The sequence below is a fragment of the Prunus mume genome, linkage group LG7 (genome assembly GCF_029339155.1).
Source record: "Prunus mume cultivar Tortuosa linkage group LG7, ASM2933915v1, whole genome shotgun sequence".
NCBI lineage: Eukaryota > Viridiplantae > Streptophyta > Magnoliopsida > Rosales > Rosaceae > Prunus > Prunus mume.
In genome coordinates, this window is record NC_142704.1 from 16,898,729 (window position 1) to 16,916,098 (window position 17,370).

General features: G+C 39.1%; 2 protein-coding genes across 2 annotated transcripts; both read left to right on the top strand.

Moving 5' to 3' along the window:
* The first annotated feature begins 231 nt into the window (after positions 1-231).
* On the top strand, positions 232-2,956 carry LOC148915614 (uncharacterized). The gene is given in 2 exon segments (XM_089041378.1): positions 232-1,154; positions 1,157-2,956. Coding segments are annotated over 2 exon segments (2,460 nt in total). The 5' UTR covers positions 232-355; the 3' UTR covers positions 2,818-2,956.
* A 3,102-nt stretch (positions 2,957-6,058) lies between these two features.
* Positions 6,059-6,658, top strand: LOC148915615 (uncharacterized). Its single transcript, XM_089042098.1, has one exon. The coding sequence runs from the start codon at positions 6,059-6,061 to the stop codon at positions 6,656-6,658; it is 600 nt and encodes a 199-aa protein (XP_088898224.1).
* Positions 6,659-17,370: the final 10,712 nt, after the last annotated feature.

Genomic DNA, 17,370 nt, shown 5'->3' on the forward strand with positions numbered 1-17,370 from the left:
AAATTGGTTTTGGCTTTAATTGCTTTGGGTTAGGTTTTGTTGAATATCCATGCTCATTCATCTGGGTTTGTACCAATTGCACTTAGATTGGTGTGGATATGTGAATCTTGAAACTTGGGATTTTCCATTTGATGTAGTAGATCTGTATAGTGTGATTCTGATGTGTTACACCAGTGTTCCTCTTATTTTACTGTCGTATTGCTGTTCTATTGCTGTTATATTGCTGTTATATTGTATGGTTATTGTGGTTATATTGCTGTTATATTGTATGGTTATTGTGGTTATATTGCTGTTATATTGCATGGTTATTGTGGTTATATTGTGTTAATGAACTGTTGTTTTGTCATGGTCAGACATGGAGACAATTGTTATTCTCGTGTGCTACAATGGAAAATGGGTCACCTCGAAGAAGATGTGCAAATACGAAGGGGGTGACTCAAAAGGCTTAATAGTTCCACGGACCATCAAATTTGCTGAACTGTTGGACCGTGTGCATCAGATTGGTAATACAAACAGCAGGGAAGACAAGGTTTGCTTAAAATTCTCAGTTTTGGTGGCCTCGAATGAGTGGAAGCACATAAAGATTGAGGATGATGATGATGTCAATTTTTTTATGAAGTACAATTCTGAGGTAACACCTTCAAAACTAGCTCCCTTACTCGTGAGTATAGAAGATAAAGGACTCACAAATGATGTAGTTGATAGTATGCATATCACGACAAATAGTAGTCCGATGGGTCGTTCTTCAGTTGCCATTGTTGAAAGCAATGAAGTAAGTTGGAATAATACAAATGGCAATGATGTGGGAGGTGAAGTAGGGACAGATTTTATGGATATGATTGATTTTAGCGAGGTGGAGGACATGCATGGTGGTGATAATGGTACTGAAAGAAATGAAGTGTCAGTGTACTCTGCCCCTCCTATTTTGGGCTGCTTGAACACATCTGCCCAACTGCCAATAATGCGTTTAGGAGGAGAATCTGAACTCATTCGTGAACATTATTGGAATCAAATAGGTGAACAGAACCGGTACAATGAAGCCGGTGTAAATGATGGGGAAGCATATTTGGATAGCGGGTGTTCGCGAAGTGATTGGAATCCGAAAATTGCAGTTGGGCAAATTTTCTCTAGTAAGAAAGCATTGTTGACGGAGTTACAGTGACGGCAATAAGAGGCCACTTCGAATTTAAGGTGCAATTCTCCTGCACAAAGAGGTTGCTTGTGGTTTGTTGTCAACGTCCATGCCCATGGCGGGTCCGAGCATCGAGATTTGGAGAATACAGCTTCATGATTGTGAGGTGTACAACTGTCCATGAATGTGATTTGAGGTTCATAAGTGACAACCATCGTCAAGCAACCGCAGCACTTGTAGCCACTTCATGTAAAAGGAAGTTGAAGGATTCTCGGACAATATACACACCAAGTGACATTATGAGAGATGTGAAACACAACTTTGGTTTGAGAATCCATTATTCGAAAGCTTGGAAAGCAATGGAGTTAGCTCTATTGTCCATTAGAGGATCAGCGGAGGAGGCATATTATATTCTTCCAGCTTATTGCTATGAATTGGAGCGTATGAATCCCGGCACAAAAACACACATCCAAACTGATGAGAACAATCACTTTGTGTATTTATTTATGGCGGTTGGCGCATGTATTAGAGGGTTTTGTTCTTCCATGCGCCCAGTGATAGCTGTGGATGCCACTCATTTAAAATCCAAGTACAAGGGTGTTATATTTGTAGCAAATGCATTCGATGGTAATCGAAATATATATCCTCTTGCTTTTGGGATCGGGGATTTGGAGACGGATGCATCATGGCATTGGTTTTTCACTAAACTTCATGAAGCCATTGGTGAGTGTCCCAATCTTGTTATTATTTCTGATCGAAATGTTATACAGAATGTGTGGAACAAAGTTTTTCCAACTGCGCAACATGGCATATGCTTTTATCATATGAAGGGGAACATGAAACGCACTTGCAAGTTGAAAAAGCGTGATCCAATACTTATGCACTTTGAGCAGGCTGCGAAATCTTATTCCATTGCTGAATTTGATTGTCATTTTCGCAAGATCAAGCGAAACGAACATGTTGCTCAATATCTTGAAGAGGCAGGGTTACATAAGTGGTCTAGAGCTCACATAGATGGACGCCGCTACAATGTAATGACAACAAATATTGCGGAGTCAATCAACTCAGTCCTTAGGTTTGCAAGGACGCTGCCAGTGGTTCATTTGATAGGGGAAATTATGAATCTCCTTGTCAAATGGTTCACCGAACGTCGTGAGTTGGCTTTGAAGTGCACAACAACATTGTGCCCCAATTTTGGAGAGAAGAAGTTGAGGAACAGGTTGGAGGATGCTGCAAGGATGAATGTGGTTAAACTGAATAATGCACAGTTTCATGTTTTGGACGGTCATATGGATGGCCTCGTAGATTTGACGAACAACACTTGCAGTTGTAGAAAGTTTCAGCTTGAGCAGCTACCTTGCAAGCATGTAGTTGCAGTTTGCCGCTTCTTGAAAGTAAATGTATACTCAAAGGCTTCTCGGTATTACACTCGGAAAACCTGGATGGATGCTTATTCGGATAGCATCTACCCGATACAGCCTCACGGAATGTGGGATATTCCTGAAGATGTTCAAAGTCGAGTTGTGCTGCCTCCCATTGCAAGGGTCATGCCAGGCAGACGAAAGAAGATAAGAATTCCCTCGCAAGGAGAGGGCACCATTAGAAGAAAGTGCTCAAGGTGTGGTTCCGCAGGCCACAATAAAAGCACCTGTAAAAACACTATTCCAGTGCGCAATGTATCTTAGACAATATGATTTCTGTTGCTTTGGTAGGTCATGTCAACTTTACTTTTATTTGTGGTGGGTTTCGTGTTATGTTCAATGGGAATTCTTTTACATTTGCATAATGTGGGTTGCATTGCTACAGCATGCTGTATTGCCTCCAGATTGCCATTCTATTGTACATATATTGCACTGGTATTGCTTCCATATTGCTATTATAATTTGAGTGCGAAATTAAAAGGCCTGGAATGTAATTCCAAATGGATCCAAAACATTCAAGTTGTTTTAATTCCTTTATGACACAGTTACCGTGATACTCCGACTATACCTTCTGTTGTGATTACAAATTCGGCCAATGCATAGGCCACATGTGGGCCAAATACAAGGTGAAATGTCCTATGTGTTTGACTACATATCGTTGTTGAAGGAGCATTACGAATGTTAACCCCAATACATTGCTCATGTCCAATGGATAATTTAGGGGTTGAAAGAGGAAGGAGCATGAGGTTTTGGGGTGTCATGTTTCTGTAATTTGGGGGATGTGATGGTGCTACAAGGCATGCATTATATATATACAGTTCATTTTGAAGGTCTGTAATGTAGGTCATATATCTTTTAAGGGATGTATAATTCATCCTTTTTCCAGGTTGTAATTACTTTTATTTTTTGTATTTTTGTATTTTTTTGGACCAAATAATTTTAAATACATTCTGATGACTACGTACTGTAATATGATCATATTGTAACCCTATCACTACTCTATTGCACTCTTATTGACATAATATTGCCATTATACGCATGTTTATTGTATAGTTATTGCTGCTATATCGCCACTCAACTGGACACCGATAAACTGTATACGCACAAAAACAAAAAGAGGCATCATCATTCCATAAAATCCTATTTCCAAACTTACATAATACAACAACATTCGACCAAAAAAAAACATAATACAACAACAGGCCACCCCATTACATAATACAAAAAGAGGCGACCTCATAGTTCCATTTCCCTGCTATTGACAAATTCGAAGTTGCATACTCTTCAACTGCGGCGACCACGACCCATGAAATTCATGACCCCGGCCACAGTCATGTTGTCCCAGTTTCCTGCCGGATCCACTATTTTTGCAAACTTACGAAATAGTTCGAATCCGCTTTCCACTTCTTGTTGCTTCAACTTGGCCATTTCTTCTGATTCCTTGAATACCATAATTGCAGTGGCAGGGGCAATTTCAATTTTTCCTTTCATTGCCTTTATATGTAGGAGATGCATGCGGGCATGATAAGGAGAGCGAATTGTGCGGTTTTTTATGACACCCCATCTAGCTTGGCCCTCCACAATTTTTGAAACTATGTCTGCATGGAGATTTTTCCAAAACATTGTATTGCCTCGACATTGCTGCATGCCATGGACCAAGTCTGCAGTGAGTGAATTGGGTGACTTGCCTTCTGTTTCACTCTTCCCTCCTTCAGTAATTGAAATCGTTTGGTTTGGTGTGAGGTTATGGTCCATGGTCTTCGATATTTATTGTAGGCTGGTGTACGACTTAATTGGAAATAAAGGGGTCTAAATGCGATGGGAGGGAAATCCGTGGGGAAGGTAATGGCTGCAGTTAATGTGATGGAAGTTTTCATTTCAAACAGCTAGGTTGATTAATATAGGCAGCCTTTAATGACCTGGAGTAACTGAGAGAGTTATTGGCGGGAGGAATGAGGGGGAGTAATTGGCGGGAGGGATTGGCGGGAGTCTTAGGCGGGATAGTATTGGGCGGGAGTTATTACCCAGTTCACTGTATGACTTTTTCTAATATATTTCTATTTTGGATGTTCCGAACTTGGTAATTTTCCCATTATGTAATTCAAATAAGGGATTTGCCTATTTGGCTAATTGACCAACTCATTCAAATTGACCAATATGGTTATTGTCTTATTTCTCATTTCAGCAATCTCAATTCGTTTCCATGTTTCCATTTTTCATATTTTCCTATTTTCCATGTGTCATCCAATTTTTCATTATTTTTGCCTATTTTTCCTATTTCCCATTTTCGTATTTTGCAATTTCCCAAGTTTCCTTTTATACTATTTCCAGTTTTCCAATCTTTTCAATGTTCCTATTTTCCCATTATGTAATTAAAATAAGTTGCCTACTTTGCCTAATTGAGAAAGTAAATACAATTGTCCAATATGGTAATTGTTTTATTTCCCATTTCCACAATTTCAATTCGTTTCCAATTTGCCTATTTTCCACGTGTCCCTGTTTCCTATTTCCATTTATCCAATTTTCTGTTTTTGTCCAATGATCCAATTTGCTTTTTTCCAATTGCCCTATTTGCTAAGTTTCCTTTTTTTCCTATTTCCAATTTTCCAATTTGCTAACTTTCCTTTTGTTCGATTTCCAATTTTGCTATTTTCAAAGTTGCCTTATTTCCTAATTTCCAATTATCCAGTTATCCAATAGTCCAATAGTCCAATTATCCAATTTTCAATTTTCCAATTTGCGAATTTGCCTATTTTCCAAGTGTCCTTTTTTCCTATTTCCTATTTCGATTTTTCGAATTTTCCTTTTTTCGAATTTTCATGTTTTCAGAGTTTCCTTTTTTGCCTTTTTCCTATTTTCCAAGTTTCCTTTTGTTCAATTTTCCAAGGGTCTTTAGTTTCCAATGACCCAATTTTTGAAGTGTCCTTTTATCCTATTTCCTAGTTTCCTGTTTAGAATTTTCCTTTTTTCCTATTTCCACTTTTCCAAATTTCCAAGCTTCCATTTTTTTGTATTTTCGTATTTTCGTATTTCCAATTTTCCAATTTTCTTTTTGTTCTATTTCCAATTTTCCAAGTTTCCTTATTTCTCATTTTCCAAGTTTGCACTTTTGGTAATTTGCTATTTTGCTATGTTCCACTTTACTGTTTTGAAATTCGCAATAAAAGCTTAGTTACATGGTCCTAGTTTGGGTTCAAATCCACAATTTCCAATTTCCCATGAAGGTTAGCTTTTTTCCGTTTGTCAGCCCATTTTATTGTTGTTAATGTAATGCTCTACTGCTGTGAATTACACCCAACGAGTTAATGGTCTACTTTGCAATCCCATCAATTGAATGCACCACCTACATACCGAATGTACTTCATATCAATTCCTACATATAACTCAACCTTCCTATCAATAATTGCAACTTAGCCAACTTCTTCAACCTCAGAAAGGTAATGAGTCGTACTCAAATGCAAACATTCAGTCGCCAGGTGTGAATTGTCCCCATCAATAGTTCAAGATGTCGGATGTACGCCCTCCAAACGAGCATGGCAGTTACCCGGGGGACCAGCCATGGCATGTGCCATTCCCATCTCCACCTCCGAGTCCCAATCATGATCCCACTTCATCTGGAAGTGAGGCTGAGAGCAGTGATCCGCTTGACAAAATCTCAGCCGTCAAGCACGACCTCCAATATTTGTCTAAGGCAACAGATTGGTGGGAGACTAAATGTGATATTCATGGCCAAGTTATGGGAAATTTGGCCAACAAGCTGAACAAAGCATATGCTGGAGAAGTGAAGCAAACTTTAAAAGCAAACAGTCGGAGCAAAGAGTTAGAGTCGTTGAAGTTGAAATTGGAAGAGATAAAGAAAAATGTCGTCGAAAAATTCACCACATCTGAAGAATATAACCATGAAATGGTTGAATGTTTCAACAACGGCTTCGAAATGTTTCGAGATTATGCGTCGGTCATTTCACCAGACTACAATTGGAGTGAAATTGATGTACTTGGTGTCTGGCAGGTGCTGAATATGGGTGCTGAGGGAATGGCTCATCATAGCCTCGTGCATGCAGCGAGGAGAAAGCACAAAGACATTGATCTTTTCATGGACCTGTAGTAAGGGTAAGTGCTGCTGCAGTTCATCTCACCCGAGTACATGGATGTTTTGGTGCCTTCGTTTTTCCTTCGCGGAATAGGATTGTTAAGGTTCGGAGGCGATTTGGTTTGCATCTGTCAAATGTAGTCGTACTTTTGGATGTGTGTGTATTCTATGTAGATTGACTTCATATTGCTGTTATATTGCGTGTATATTGCTTAATATTGCCTTGGTATTGTATACATATTGTATGTATATTGCTTAATATTGCCTTCGTATTGTATACATATTGTATGTATATTGCTTTATATTGTATTGGTATTGCATACATATTGCATGTATATTGCCACCATATGAGAAGTATATTGTGATCATATGCCTATGGTATTGAACTTATATTGCTTTAATATTGCCTCTACAGTGAAGTATATTGGCCTAATATTGCTATTACATCGTATGTCAATGCCATTTGGTCTAATAACTGTCTCCATTTCGTTCAAAGTAATCCTTTTCTTTCAAATATCACGGACAGGACAATTGTTATCCATCCTCATATTACCATGAATTGATGTTTCCCTTTGAAATGATAGTTGGAGTTGCACATCCATTCATATTCAACGTATAATGTAATTCTCTCCCTCAATGAATCCTCCTTCAAAAGAAGGCAGCTATGAAATATTGGGTACAAAAATGCACGAGCCACGGTAAATTCATTGGGCTCAAACCACATCTTACAAAACCAGGATGATTTTTGGCATGCTTGAAAAGAAGGGTCAAATACAATAGAAAACAAAATCCATTCAAGCTTGGCCAATGGAATGCACAATAACCCTTTTACATCTCCTTCCAACACCAATCTCCTTCCAACACCAGTGTTTTGCCTGCTTTAGGGTCGCCGAAGGAGACCAAATTGGCATTGTGCAATTCGAGGGGGCAGTGAATTTGGAATGGTGCCATAAACATGTTTTCTTCCCCTGACTATAACTAAATGAACTTTTGTTTAATTACTTGTAAGCTCCAGCTAGGTCCTTCTGTTTTCTCTTCTTCCTCTTCTTCTTCTCATGACTCTTAAGAGGCAGTTTGATGTAAAGAAATCCTAAGATGTCCATGTGATGCACACGCAAGTGGAATAAATAAACAATAACAAATAAAGGGATCAGTTCATTAGTGGTTACATTTAATCTTATCTATGACAAAATAAGAAAACTGTACCTGAAGTATTACGATCAAGTCAGAGAATGAACCATTCTTCAGCATCCATACACAGGAACTAAAAAAAGCATCCAAAACCAGCAACTATAAAAGCATCCATTAACACCAACTATAACAGCATCCATAAAGAGCAACTACAAAAGCATCCATAAACAGCAACAATATTTACATATGGAGGTGTCCAAAATAGTTAACCTTCAAAATCGAAACAGTGTGTGTGCCATGTAAGGCAATTAGCCACTGCTTCTAGATTGTACAATATTACACCTCGCAATACTAACAAAACCAACTAGCTCTGGCAAAAAGGTAGGATTACAAGCGAAAGTAGGGCCAGCAAAGCTTCCACGTCTACATCTTCATACAAAGGAGTTCCTAACATAAATAATGAGCAAAGTGAATTCCCCAGTCATAAGTCGTCACTGAGGTCAATTGACAAAGATTAAGAAATTTACCTCATAAATATGCCTCCCCCCTTAAACCCTCTATTGCAAGCTTCAGTCGGTAATATTTGATCTTGGACGGGTCAATTTTATGCACCAAAGCCCCAAAGACTGAGATGCTCGATGAATTGAACGCTCATGATTCCGCAAGACGTACTGTGAGGCCAATAAGTTGGAAAATGACAACTGCATTTATATAAAAATTTGAAAAAATTAACTAAAATTAACTACATTCACAATTCTTACCCATCTCGTTGTTGTGGCACACCTCCAATGATGCAAACTGAGAATGGCGTAAAGCTCGACATCTGCAGCCCCTTTTGCTTCACATCTTCAACCTCTGATTCTTCATAAAACTTCATATTGTAAAGCACGCGTGCAAGCGTATCGCTAACAGGTTGCAGAAGTGTAACCACTTCGAAGGTTTGGTATATTCAATATAGGAGTCATACACAGTTGCAGTATGTCGGACGAAATCAATTTCGATTGCAACCCAATGGGACTCTCGAAGATTATATGGAAAATAGACTTTGCGGACTTTTTTCCAAGATTGGGCATAGCCGTGTTGCCACGTACCATTCACAAAGTGATGTACATTCTTCACTTGTTGGCCGGAAGGTCATCGGTGTTGGACGCAGCCGTCTTCGATCCATGTGTCTTGCCATCGCTTTTAACGGCTCTAGGAATTGCTGCAGACGTTGAAATGAAACCATATTACACAATGACAACCAAAAGCAAATAAAGCAGTGAATGTAACATGGTAAAAAGTGTACCTGCAAGGCATAATCTCCCGTTGTCCAGTCGGTTCCAAATAGCAACGGATGAGAGAGTTGCCGTTTGCGGATAAGAAAGGTTGCCATTTCCAGGTGCTGAAAGTTGACATATAATATGAGCACATTTTCAGACAATTGTACACTTACAAAAGGAGAGAAAACAATTGAATTATCATAAAAAAGAAGAGATTTGTGTATTCTTACCCTTGAGCTAATCCATGCCGTTTCATCGATTAGTTTATAGAAAAAATCAGCGCCCACGGAAAATGCTTCAAGCTGCACCTGCACACTACAAAAGGCAAACTTGCAACCGTTACGTTTGGACTGATCTCATCATTCGACTTCGGTAATGACAAATATTCAGATGCATATTAATACGGCTTGGATTGGATTTCGAAGGTCAAGAATCCGAACCTGATATCATTTTTCCACGCAGTGCAAAATTCTATTACTGCCTTCACATCTTCAATGGGCAGCGGTTTTGATGGATCAAAAGTTGGCGGGGTTGCAGGCGCATCCGACACAGTCATTGTCCTCTTCTTCCTCAAAGGATCAGTAAATGGACTTCACAATGTCTGGGCCGGGCACTTCTATCTACACCCTTTACCTTCCACTTCTTTTTTTTCAACACTTAAACTACCTTCTTCATCAACAGCCATACTAATTGTAGGTATACTTGGAGGATTCATCGGAGCTGCCGATGGCACACTGTCAGCTATTTTCCAATCTTCTAACAAAAACATAAGTCTTTGGCAGATTTCGTCACACCCGGCCACATCTTCCGGGGTAGGCAGCTTCTCGGATTGTGCATGCGCAGCTGCTTCATGCACTTGTAAGTCAGGAACTAGAGTGACCATGGCTGCGGAAGGTTCGGCTCCATCACTGGGGACTTGTGTTTCCATTGCTGCCGGTTTTGTAGGCGGACTGACATTGTCATGTAATGGCGACAAGTCATTGTCGCCTCCTTCCTTCATACGAGGAGTACCCAGGTCCTCACGTCCTTCCCAAGCTTCTTTCACCCCACCATCTTGTTTTCGCAGCTGCTCTATCTCCACCTTAAAATAATGCTCCATTGCAGCAAGTGTGTTGCGGAAATCCTCGACACACTTGTTATTTCTTTCAACTTTGGATGACTCCTTCCGTACAGTTTCTTCCAACTCAGCCACTCTGTTGCGAAGGGCTCGATTTGAACTGAAACTTTGGCGAAGTCATCCTTCATCCTTTGAAAGTCACGCTTCAAAGTGCGTAACTCAGTGGACGCCATTTGACCCTGCATTCAGTTGGAATGCAAGTGTTACAATATTGGAATAAAATATATCCGAACAAAACAGCAGCTAATTTCCTATTGTATTATGGCATATATCTTGGAAAATAGGTAATGCTTGCCTTAGAAGACGACGGAAGGCTTGCAGTTTCTTCAATGTCCTCATCTTTTTCTTCTACTGAGGCAGACGTGCTGGTTTTGTGTTCAGCGTCATCGCCAAACAACTGAACAAGTTCTTCAGTGTTGTCAACACCGTCACCCCAAGTCCAATACGGCTGCTGCTTCTCAATTACATATGGCCGAATAAGTTGCACGTCAACCTGCAATTTACGCAGACAATAGACATATCAGTAAACTGATTATATTAGATTTTCATATGCCTAAGATTATCATTACAAACTGAACTAACCTCACGGTTCTCGAATACTTGGCTCATTAGCTCATAAAAACGCGGCAAAGTGTTGCTCCTCCAATGTAGTATACGAGGGATGTAGGCATTATGTTCGTGCACCACCAAATGTAGTGCAGCCAACGCTGGAAATACCTCGTAAGCCCAAATCTGGTTTGAGGAAGAAAAGCCTTAGAGATCACATGCTATAACCTTAAATAGGGCATGAAAAGCCAAGAATACAATAAAGATAAATAATTAGCATGTATTAATTGCAGTCTAAACCTTGCCCTATGATTGACAAAAGTTAAAAGAAATACAGCCATCTAGAGATGCATAGAGGCTAAAAGTGGTTCGGGCCACATTAGTCATTGGTCTGTTAGAATTCTCAGTTTGTATATGTATTTTCAGATTAGGAAGAGATGTATTTTCTGGAGATTTTAGCTAGAGAGAGTGAAGAGAAATGAGGAAGGCACTGTTCTATTGAATTCTTACAATCTGCAGCTTACATAGTGTGTCTGACAGAGAGAGAAATGTGATTCTCTTCTAACAGAATTACAACTGTCACCCTATTAGGTGCTTACACGTGTCATACCAAATCTAAGCTAGAGAATCCACCTAGACTATGATCTAATGGTTCTCATTACATCATTTAAAATAGACAGAACAGAAAATAGAAAATGACTTCTGCTCTAAGAAATCAGTGAGCAGGATTATATTTCAATGTAAATCAGAGAATAGGATTATATTTCAACAGTAAATCAGTGAACAGGATTATATGTCAACAGAAATCGGTAGAACAGATTATATTTCAACAGAAATCAGGCAGAACAGGATTATATTTCAACACTAAGAGCATTCAACACAAATCAGGAAAAAAGATTATTTCCTAATATCCAATATCCCCCACTTACATAAAGGAGTGAAAATGTAAACTTGTTTTTCTGACAACTTATTTCTATAATGAGGTAATTAGTGTTAACTTAGGGTTGTTGATAGAAAAACACGGGGCTCATCATCAATATTAATGATATAATATTCAGCAAAAACAGAATAATATTACTAATTAAATAAAATAAAACCTTCTGTCCATTTTCTATTCTTGAATTCCCTTCTACCCCTGACCCCCTCCCTTGAATGTTTCTCCCCTTTCCCATCAATTTTTTAACTTTGCAAATTATTTTATTTGTTTGTAGAATTCTTTTTTTAAATACCATAGCCACCCAGAACAGCCACCCAATTTGCTCTCTCTCTCTCTCTCTCTCGCTCTCTCTGTCTCTCTCACACAAAATATCTACCAACACACACACACAAACACAATATCATTAGTCAAAAGAATCTGTCAAAAAACAATAACAGTGGACAGAGTTCCTTTTATTCGTCTTCATCCTTCAACAACTAAACCAATCAATCCCCCAAATAAGTAATAATTACAGAAAATAAACATGAACAAATGATGTTTTAGCTCCTCCAATGCAGCTCTCAATTTCTCTCTCTCTCTCTCTCTCTCTCTCTCTCTCTCTCTCTCTCTCCCCCATTACTGTTTTAGAACCCATTACTGTAAACAAATGATATTTAACTTCAACAGGAATCGAAATGTGCTCACCTGAAGTGCAAAGGCAAAACCCTTCAGGTGGTACTCTCTTGGTCTACCAGTTGCCGTTGTCTTTACTTGCTTTTAGATTTGTTTGTTTTCGAAGCTTTTTGGGCCCTTTCACTCGCTGGTATTGTAATCTGCACACAGTTGCCCTTAGCAAAGATGACGCATTTGTCTTCGCATAAGACACACACCCCATGGATATTTCCCAAAATCTTCAAGGTCTTCCGCCAAACAGCACAAACACAACGTATACAAAGCCGAGCTTCAATGCATCATCCGCATCAGCGATCGTGGAAGGCTTTTTCTAATTCCAACAGCTCACTGTTTTATTGTTGCCAAAATACTTCTTTTCAATGAGCAGATTGTCATTCTTGGAAGCGGAATAAAGGAAGGTTTCAAACCTTAGCCCTGTCACGGCGCAAAATTGCTGCGGTGTGAATTGGATCACCTTATTGCCAACAATGAATTTGATCCCGTTCACTTGGGAAACAGTCTTCGGATCAGCTTTCCTCAGCAACAATCCGTGTACAATTGGCGACGTCCACTTCAGATCCTCGATGAGTAGGAGATGCCCAAAACAACTCTCTTCGAAGGTTCGTAGCTGTTGCTCACTGAATTTCTCTTTTATCGTACTTATTGCACTCTTTGTATGGGATAGCGCCAATGCTTTTCCTTGGAACTTATCTTCCTCTCCAATCATCAACTTAATTGGCGATACCATGTTTCCCTGCACGGCATTATTATTAAAAAAAATTCAATCCGTTGCAATCTGGACAATAACAAGCAATACACAATTCAACGGCCTATTATAGGATATTAAGTGAAAATTAAACACAAATTACAGCACATGAACCACAATAAATTCCCACACTAAATATGCATCATAAAATGAAACTGAAAACACGCATCACAAACGAACCAATCCTACATGACAAATAGCAACTTGAGGCACTTCGTCATCCATAGCATGAAAATCAATCAGACCAATAGAAGTTTCATCCAAGCATGAAGTCATTCACAGTTAAAATACAGAAATTTGCAATCTCTCTAATTACTAAACTTCACAAAATCAGTCATAGGTTAGTGAAATGATCCTTTTCAAATGAAAACCGTACAAAAAGACAAACTAGTCAATAACAAATACAAAACCTACCTTAGAATCACTCGTTTTGCAGACAGACCCGAATTGGAAATCGCAGAAACACCTAAACAAAAGCTCGAATTATGTCTGTGAGAGGATTGAGAATGAGGAGGAAGTATGTGAAAAAAGTCGGAACCGAAACCAAGAATTTGGGTTTTTTGAGGCCCTGAAAGAGCAGAGAAGAAGAGAAAGACGTCCATTGAAAACATGAAAAGAGACGGAACTGAGAGATTGTTGAAGGGAGAGAGCATTTAACGAAGCAACCCTCTCTTTCACCTTCAAGAACCCCCTCAACAAACCCTAACATTGACTGCAAAGAGAGAAAGAGAGAGTGCCATTATATTTTCCCACTTCCTTCTTTTATATTTTCTCTTCACAAGGCTTCCTAAAAAATGCCATTAAACTACTTGTCTCTCACTCTGTTTTTCATGTGTCCTTCAAATTACTGGTCACTCACTCCAATTTCTGTCTCACAAGGATTTAAGTCTTTACCTTCCATGATCATTGACAATTAACTAAATATCTACAGACACATCTCCAAACACCAGATAATCATGACAGCTTAAGCTACAATAGGAATGTGCAGTAGCAGAAGCCTAATTCAGAACAATTCAACAAGAAGACAGCAGGAAACAATTTATTGACTTCAACGTATAATGTCATGGAACATCCTATCAGTTAGTGGCAACCACAATCATGACTCCAATATGCCCTCCTTTCAAATGTAAGGAAATTAATGACATTGGCACCATCCCTTCATTTTTTCGTTAACAAAATCAGAGGTTTGTATGTATTGTATGTGTTATCAATATGAAAGATAAATGAATAAATAAACCATCAAAACTGTAAAAAATGTTTCTTACACATGTACAATTAAAAAATTAAAAGTTCACCTCATAAACAGAGTTGTCTAACTATCCATAGACAAAAAAGACAAGCAAAAGCTTAAAGAGTTAGCTTATAGCAAAATCCATGGCCCCATTTCTCTAAACCACACCTGCTGGTGGCATGTTCCCATCTTCACTCATTTCCCGCTTTGTTTTAAGCATACAATGATCAAGCACAAAACAGCAAACTTTTAAAGAACTCATATTACACCACATATGGTTCCTTGCCCTTTGTTTAGACATTGAATATTCATCCCCAAACTGAAATTCCAAATAATCACAAGAGAATATGAAAAACATAGAGAACTTATCCATATCCAATATGCAAGCCCTTAAGTTAGCAAACAGAGTTAAAGCAAAACCAATTTTAGTGAAACCCCTAAACCCTATACCCATTTCAGAAAACCCACTAAACCAATTTCAGAGAAACCCCCAAACCCTAAACCAATTTCAAACAACCCCGTCAACCAATTTCAAACAAACCCATAAACCCTAAGCCGTAAAAGAATTCCGATGAACAGTACTGCTCGTGAATGATGGCGTTGTTCTTCGATGCACAGATTTGTTGGGACAGGGAAGATAGAAGCGAGAGTGACGGCTGAGCGACGAGAGATGAGAGAGTTAGAGCTGAGAGACGAGAGAGTGAGAGCAGAGTGACCAGAGAGTGAAGATGAAGAGATTGAGCGACGGAGAGCTGATGGGCGGGAAGTCAATTTCAGAAAATGTGTTAGGAGAGCAATAAGGGTACAATAATTTTCTATTTATAGTTTATAGTTATAAAAAAATTGGGAAGGGATGGCATTTTTAGTTAAAATTATTAAAGGGGTGGCACTGAGGGTCATTTCCCAATCTTATTTGGCTTATCTTCTGACAGCAACAATCTACCAACAGCAACTTTATCAGTCAATCTGTAAAGACTACAACATAAAGTAACCTTTTCTTAATAAACTTTTTAATAGTCATTGCTGATCATGGCCTCCCTCTAATTCACATCTAAGCCCAAGTTCTTTTGATAAGCTAAGTGCATGTTTGGTAACTCTATTTTTGCTTTTGTTTCATCTTTTATAATGTTTTTATATATATTAAACGAGGTTAGAAGGGAAAGGGAGATAGAGAGCTATATGTAACATCCCGACCCAACTTTTAACCATTTATTTAATCTATATAAATTATTTTATTTAATTAATTGCAAAATTACAAATTTGCCTTTGAGGATAGTGTTATTTGGGTCACTTTTTAATCCATTAGGAATTTGGGGAATGAATGGCACCATTGTGTAGATCCCATCAATACGAGTTCGTAGACACGTAGTGGGCTCAAATCGGAGTTTTAATTAGGAAGTTATGATCAACGGAAGTGTAGTGGCACAATCGTAAATATTTTGAAGTCAGTTTTTTTTTTTAAACTGCGCAGTCTCTCTCTCTTTCTCTCTCTTCCCGAGCCTTCCCCTCATGACGCCACAGACCCAACCACCGTGTGGCTACATAACTCCACCTTCTAACCACCAAGTCCGAAGGGACGATAGAAAATACTCGGGGGCGCCTAGGATCATGGCCGGGTTGAGTTCGACTAGATCGACCTTTCACGGCAGCGCTAGGAGCTCATGAAGCTCGGGTCGTGTTCGAGTTTTCCGACGCCATTTCCGGCAGCGTCTTCGGCCACCAAATTCGTCGATCCATGTATGCTTTCTCGTCATTTCAATGAGCTCTAGCTGTCTATCCAAGTACTTTGGATCAACTTTGGGTTTTTGAAGCTCGATCTAGAACCCAGGTTTTGACTTGTTTTGGATTGAGTTTTCGGTAAGCTCCGGCCACTTTTTGGCCGTAGCTCAAGAACAAAAGTTGCTCCACTAGTTGTCCTAATCACGTATGTATAAATATTGCTGGGTGTTTTGAGAAATTTCAGGTTGCCGGAATTTTCTCAAGACACCCAGGCATAGCCGACTCATGTGGCTGCACGTGTGCCATGTTTGGGTGGCCCATATGGTCCTGAAATGATCCACATGTCATCCCGAGCATGACGATATGCTCTGATTCGAATTTGGATATCGTTTGACGGTCAATTGGATTTACACATATTAGGGGTTATCTAGGTACTGTCAAATCGACTCCATTTACAAATATGTTGATCTACGTACCTCTAGGATTGTGTAGGAATTTGCGGATTGAGAATCGGAGTCTCGGATGCTCTGATTCAATGATTCAAAAATTACGTAAAATTGTGGCCTTCCGATTATGCAATTGTGAGCGATCCGACCGTTTGATCTGGACCAAACTTGCAGGACGTGTTTAGTAAACTTTGTTGAACCCATAGGAACTTTTGGATATGAAATCGGAGTTCTCAGGCCCTGCGGACCAGATTGATAAAAAAAAAAAAAAAAAGGTTTGACCAAATGTTGACCACGGGTCTTTTGGGACTGTCTCATCCTTTGTGAAGGTACTAGAATGGCTGTAGGACCTTTCCAAGGTTGTGTGTACACGTTAAGTTTCTAGGAATTATGTGTTTGGGTGTATGTTTTACTTGTGGCCCAGCATCGGATAGTATTACTGGATTTGTTTGCCAATGATAAATACGTGGGATTTGAATGGTGGTTAAGGCGTATAGTTGAAAACTTGGGTTTGTTTTGATGTTGTGATATTGGGTGTAGTAGTGATATTGGTGGGAAATTGATTTGTTTGGTAATGGATATATTGGTTAATAAGGTTATAAAAGCGACCGTATGAAGTCGTGAACTCCGAGCCCGAGCTTGTGTAGGGCAAACTTCTACTTATTTCTATTCCGTTGAACTTCCTTTTCATTTGTAACTGAATTTTGTAGATATGCTCTGTTATCACCCGTTGTTAGGATTGATTGTAAGGCCGGATGCCTATTATGTAAATTGCATGATATGGCCTTGTGCATGCTGCTAGTTGAGTTTATAAATGTGTTTTTTACAGGTTGAAATTTTTGGAAATGTCCATTTTTCAGAGAGCTGAAATTTCGAAAGTCTCGTCTCTTTTAGTAAGTGGGCCCAACATTAGTATGATAT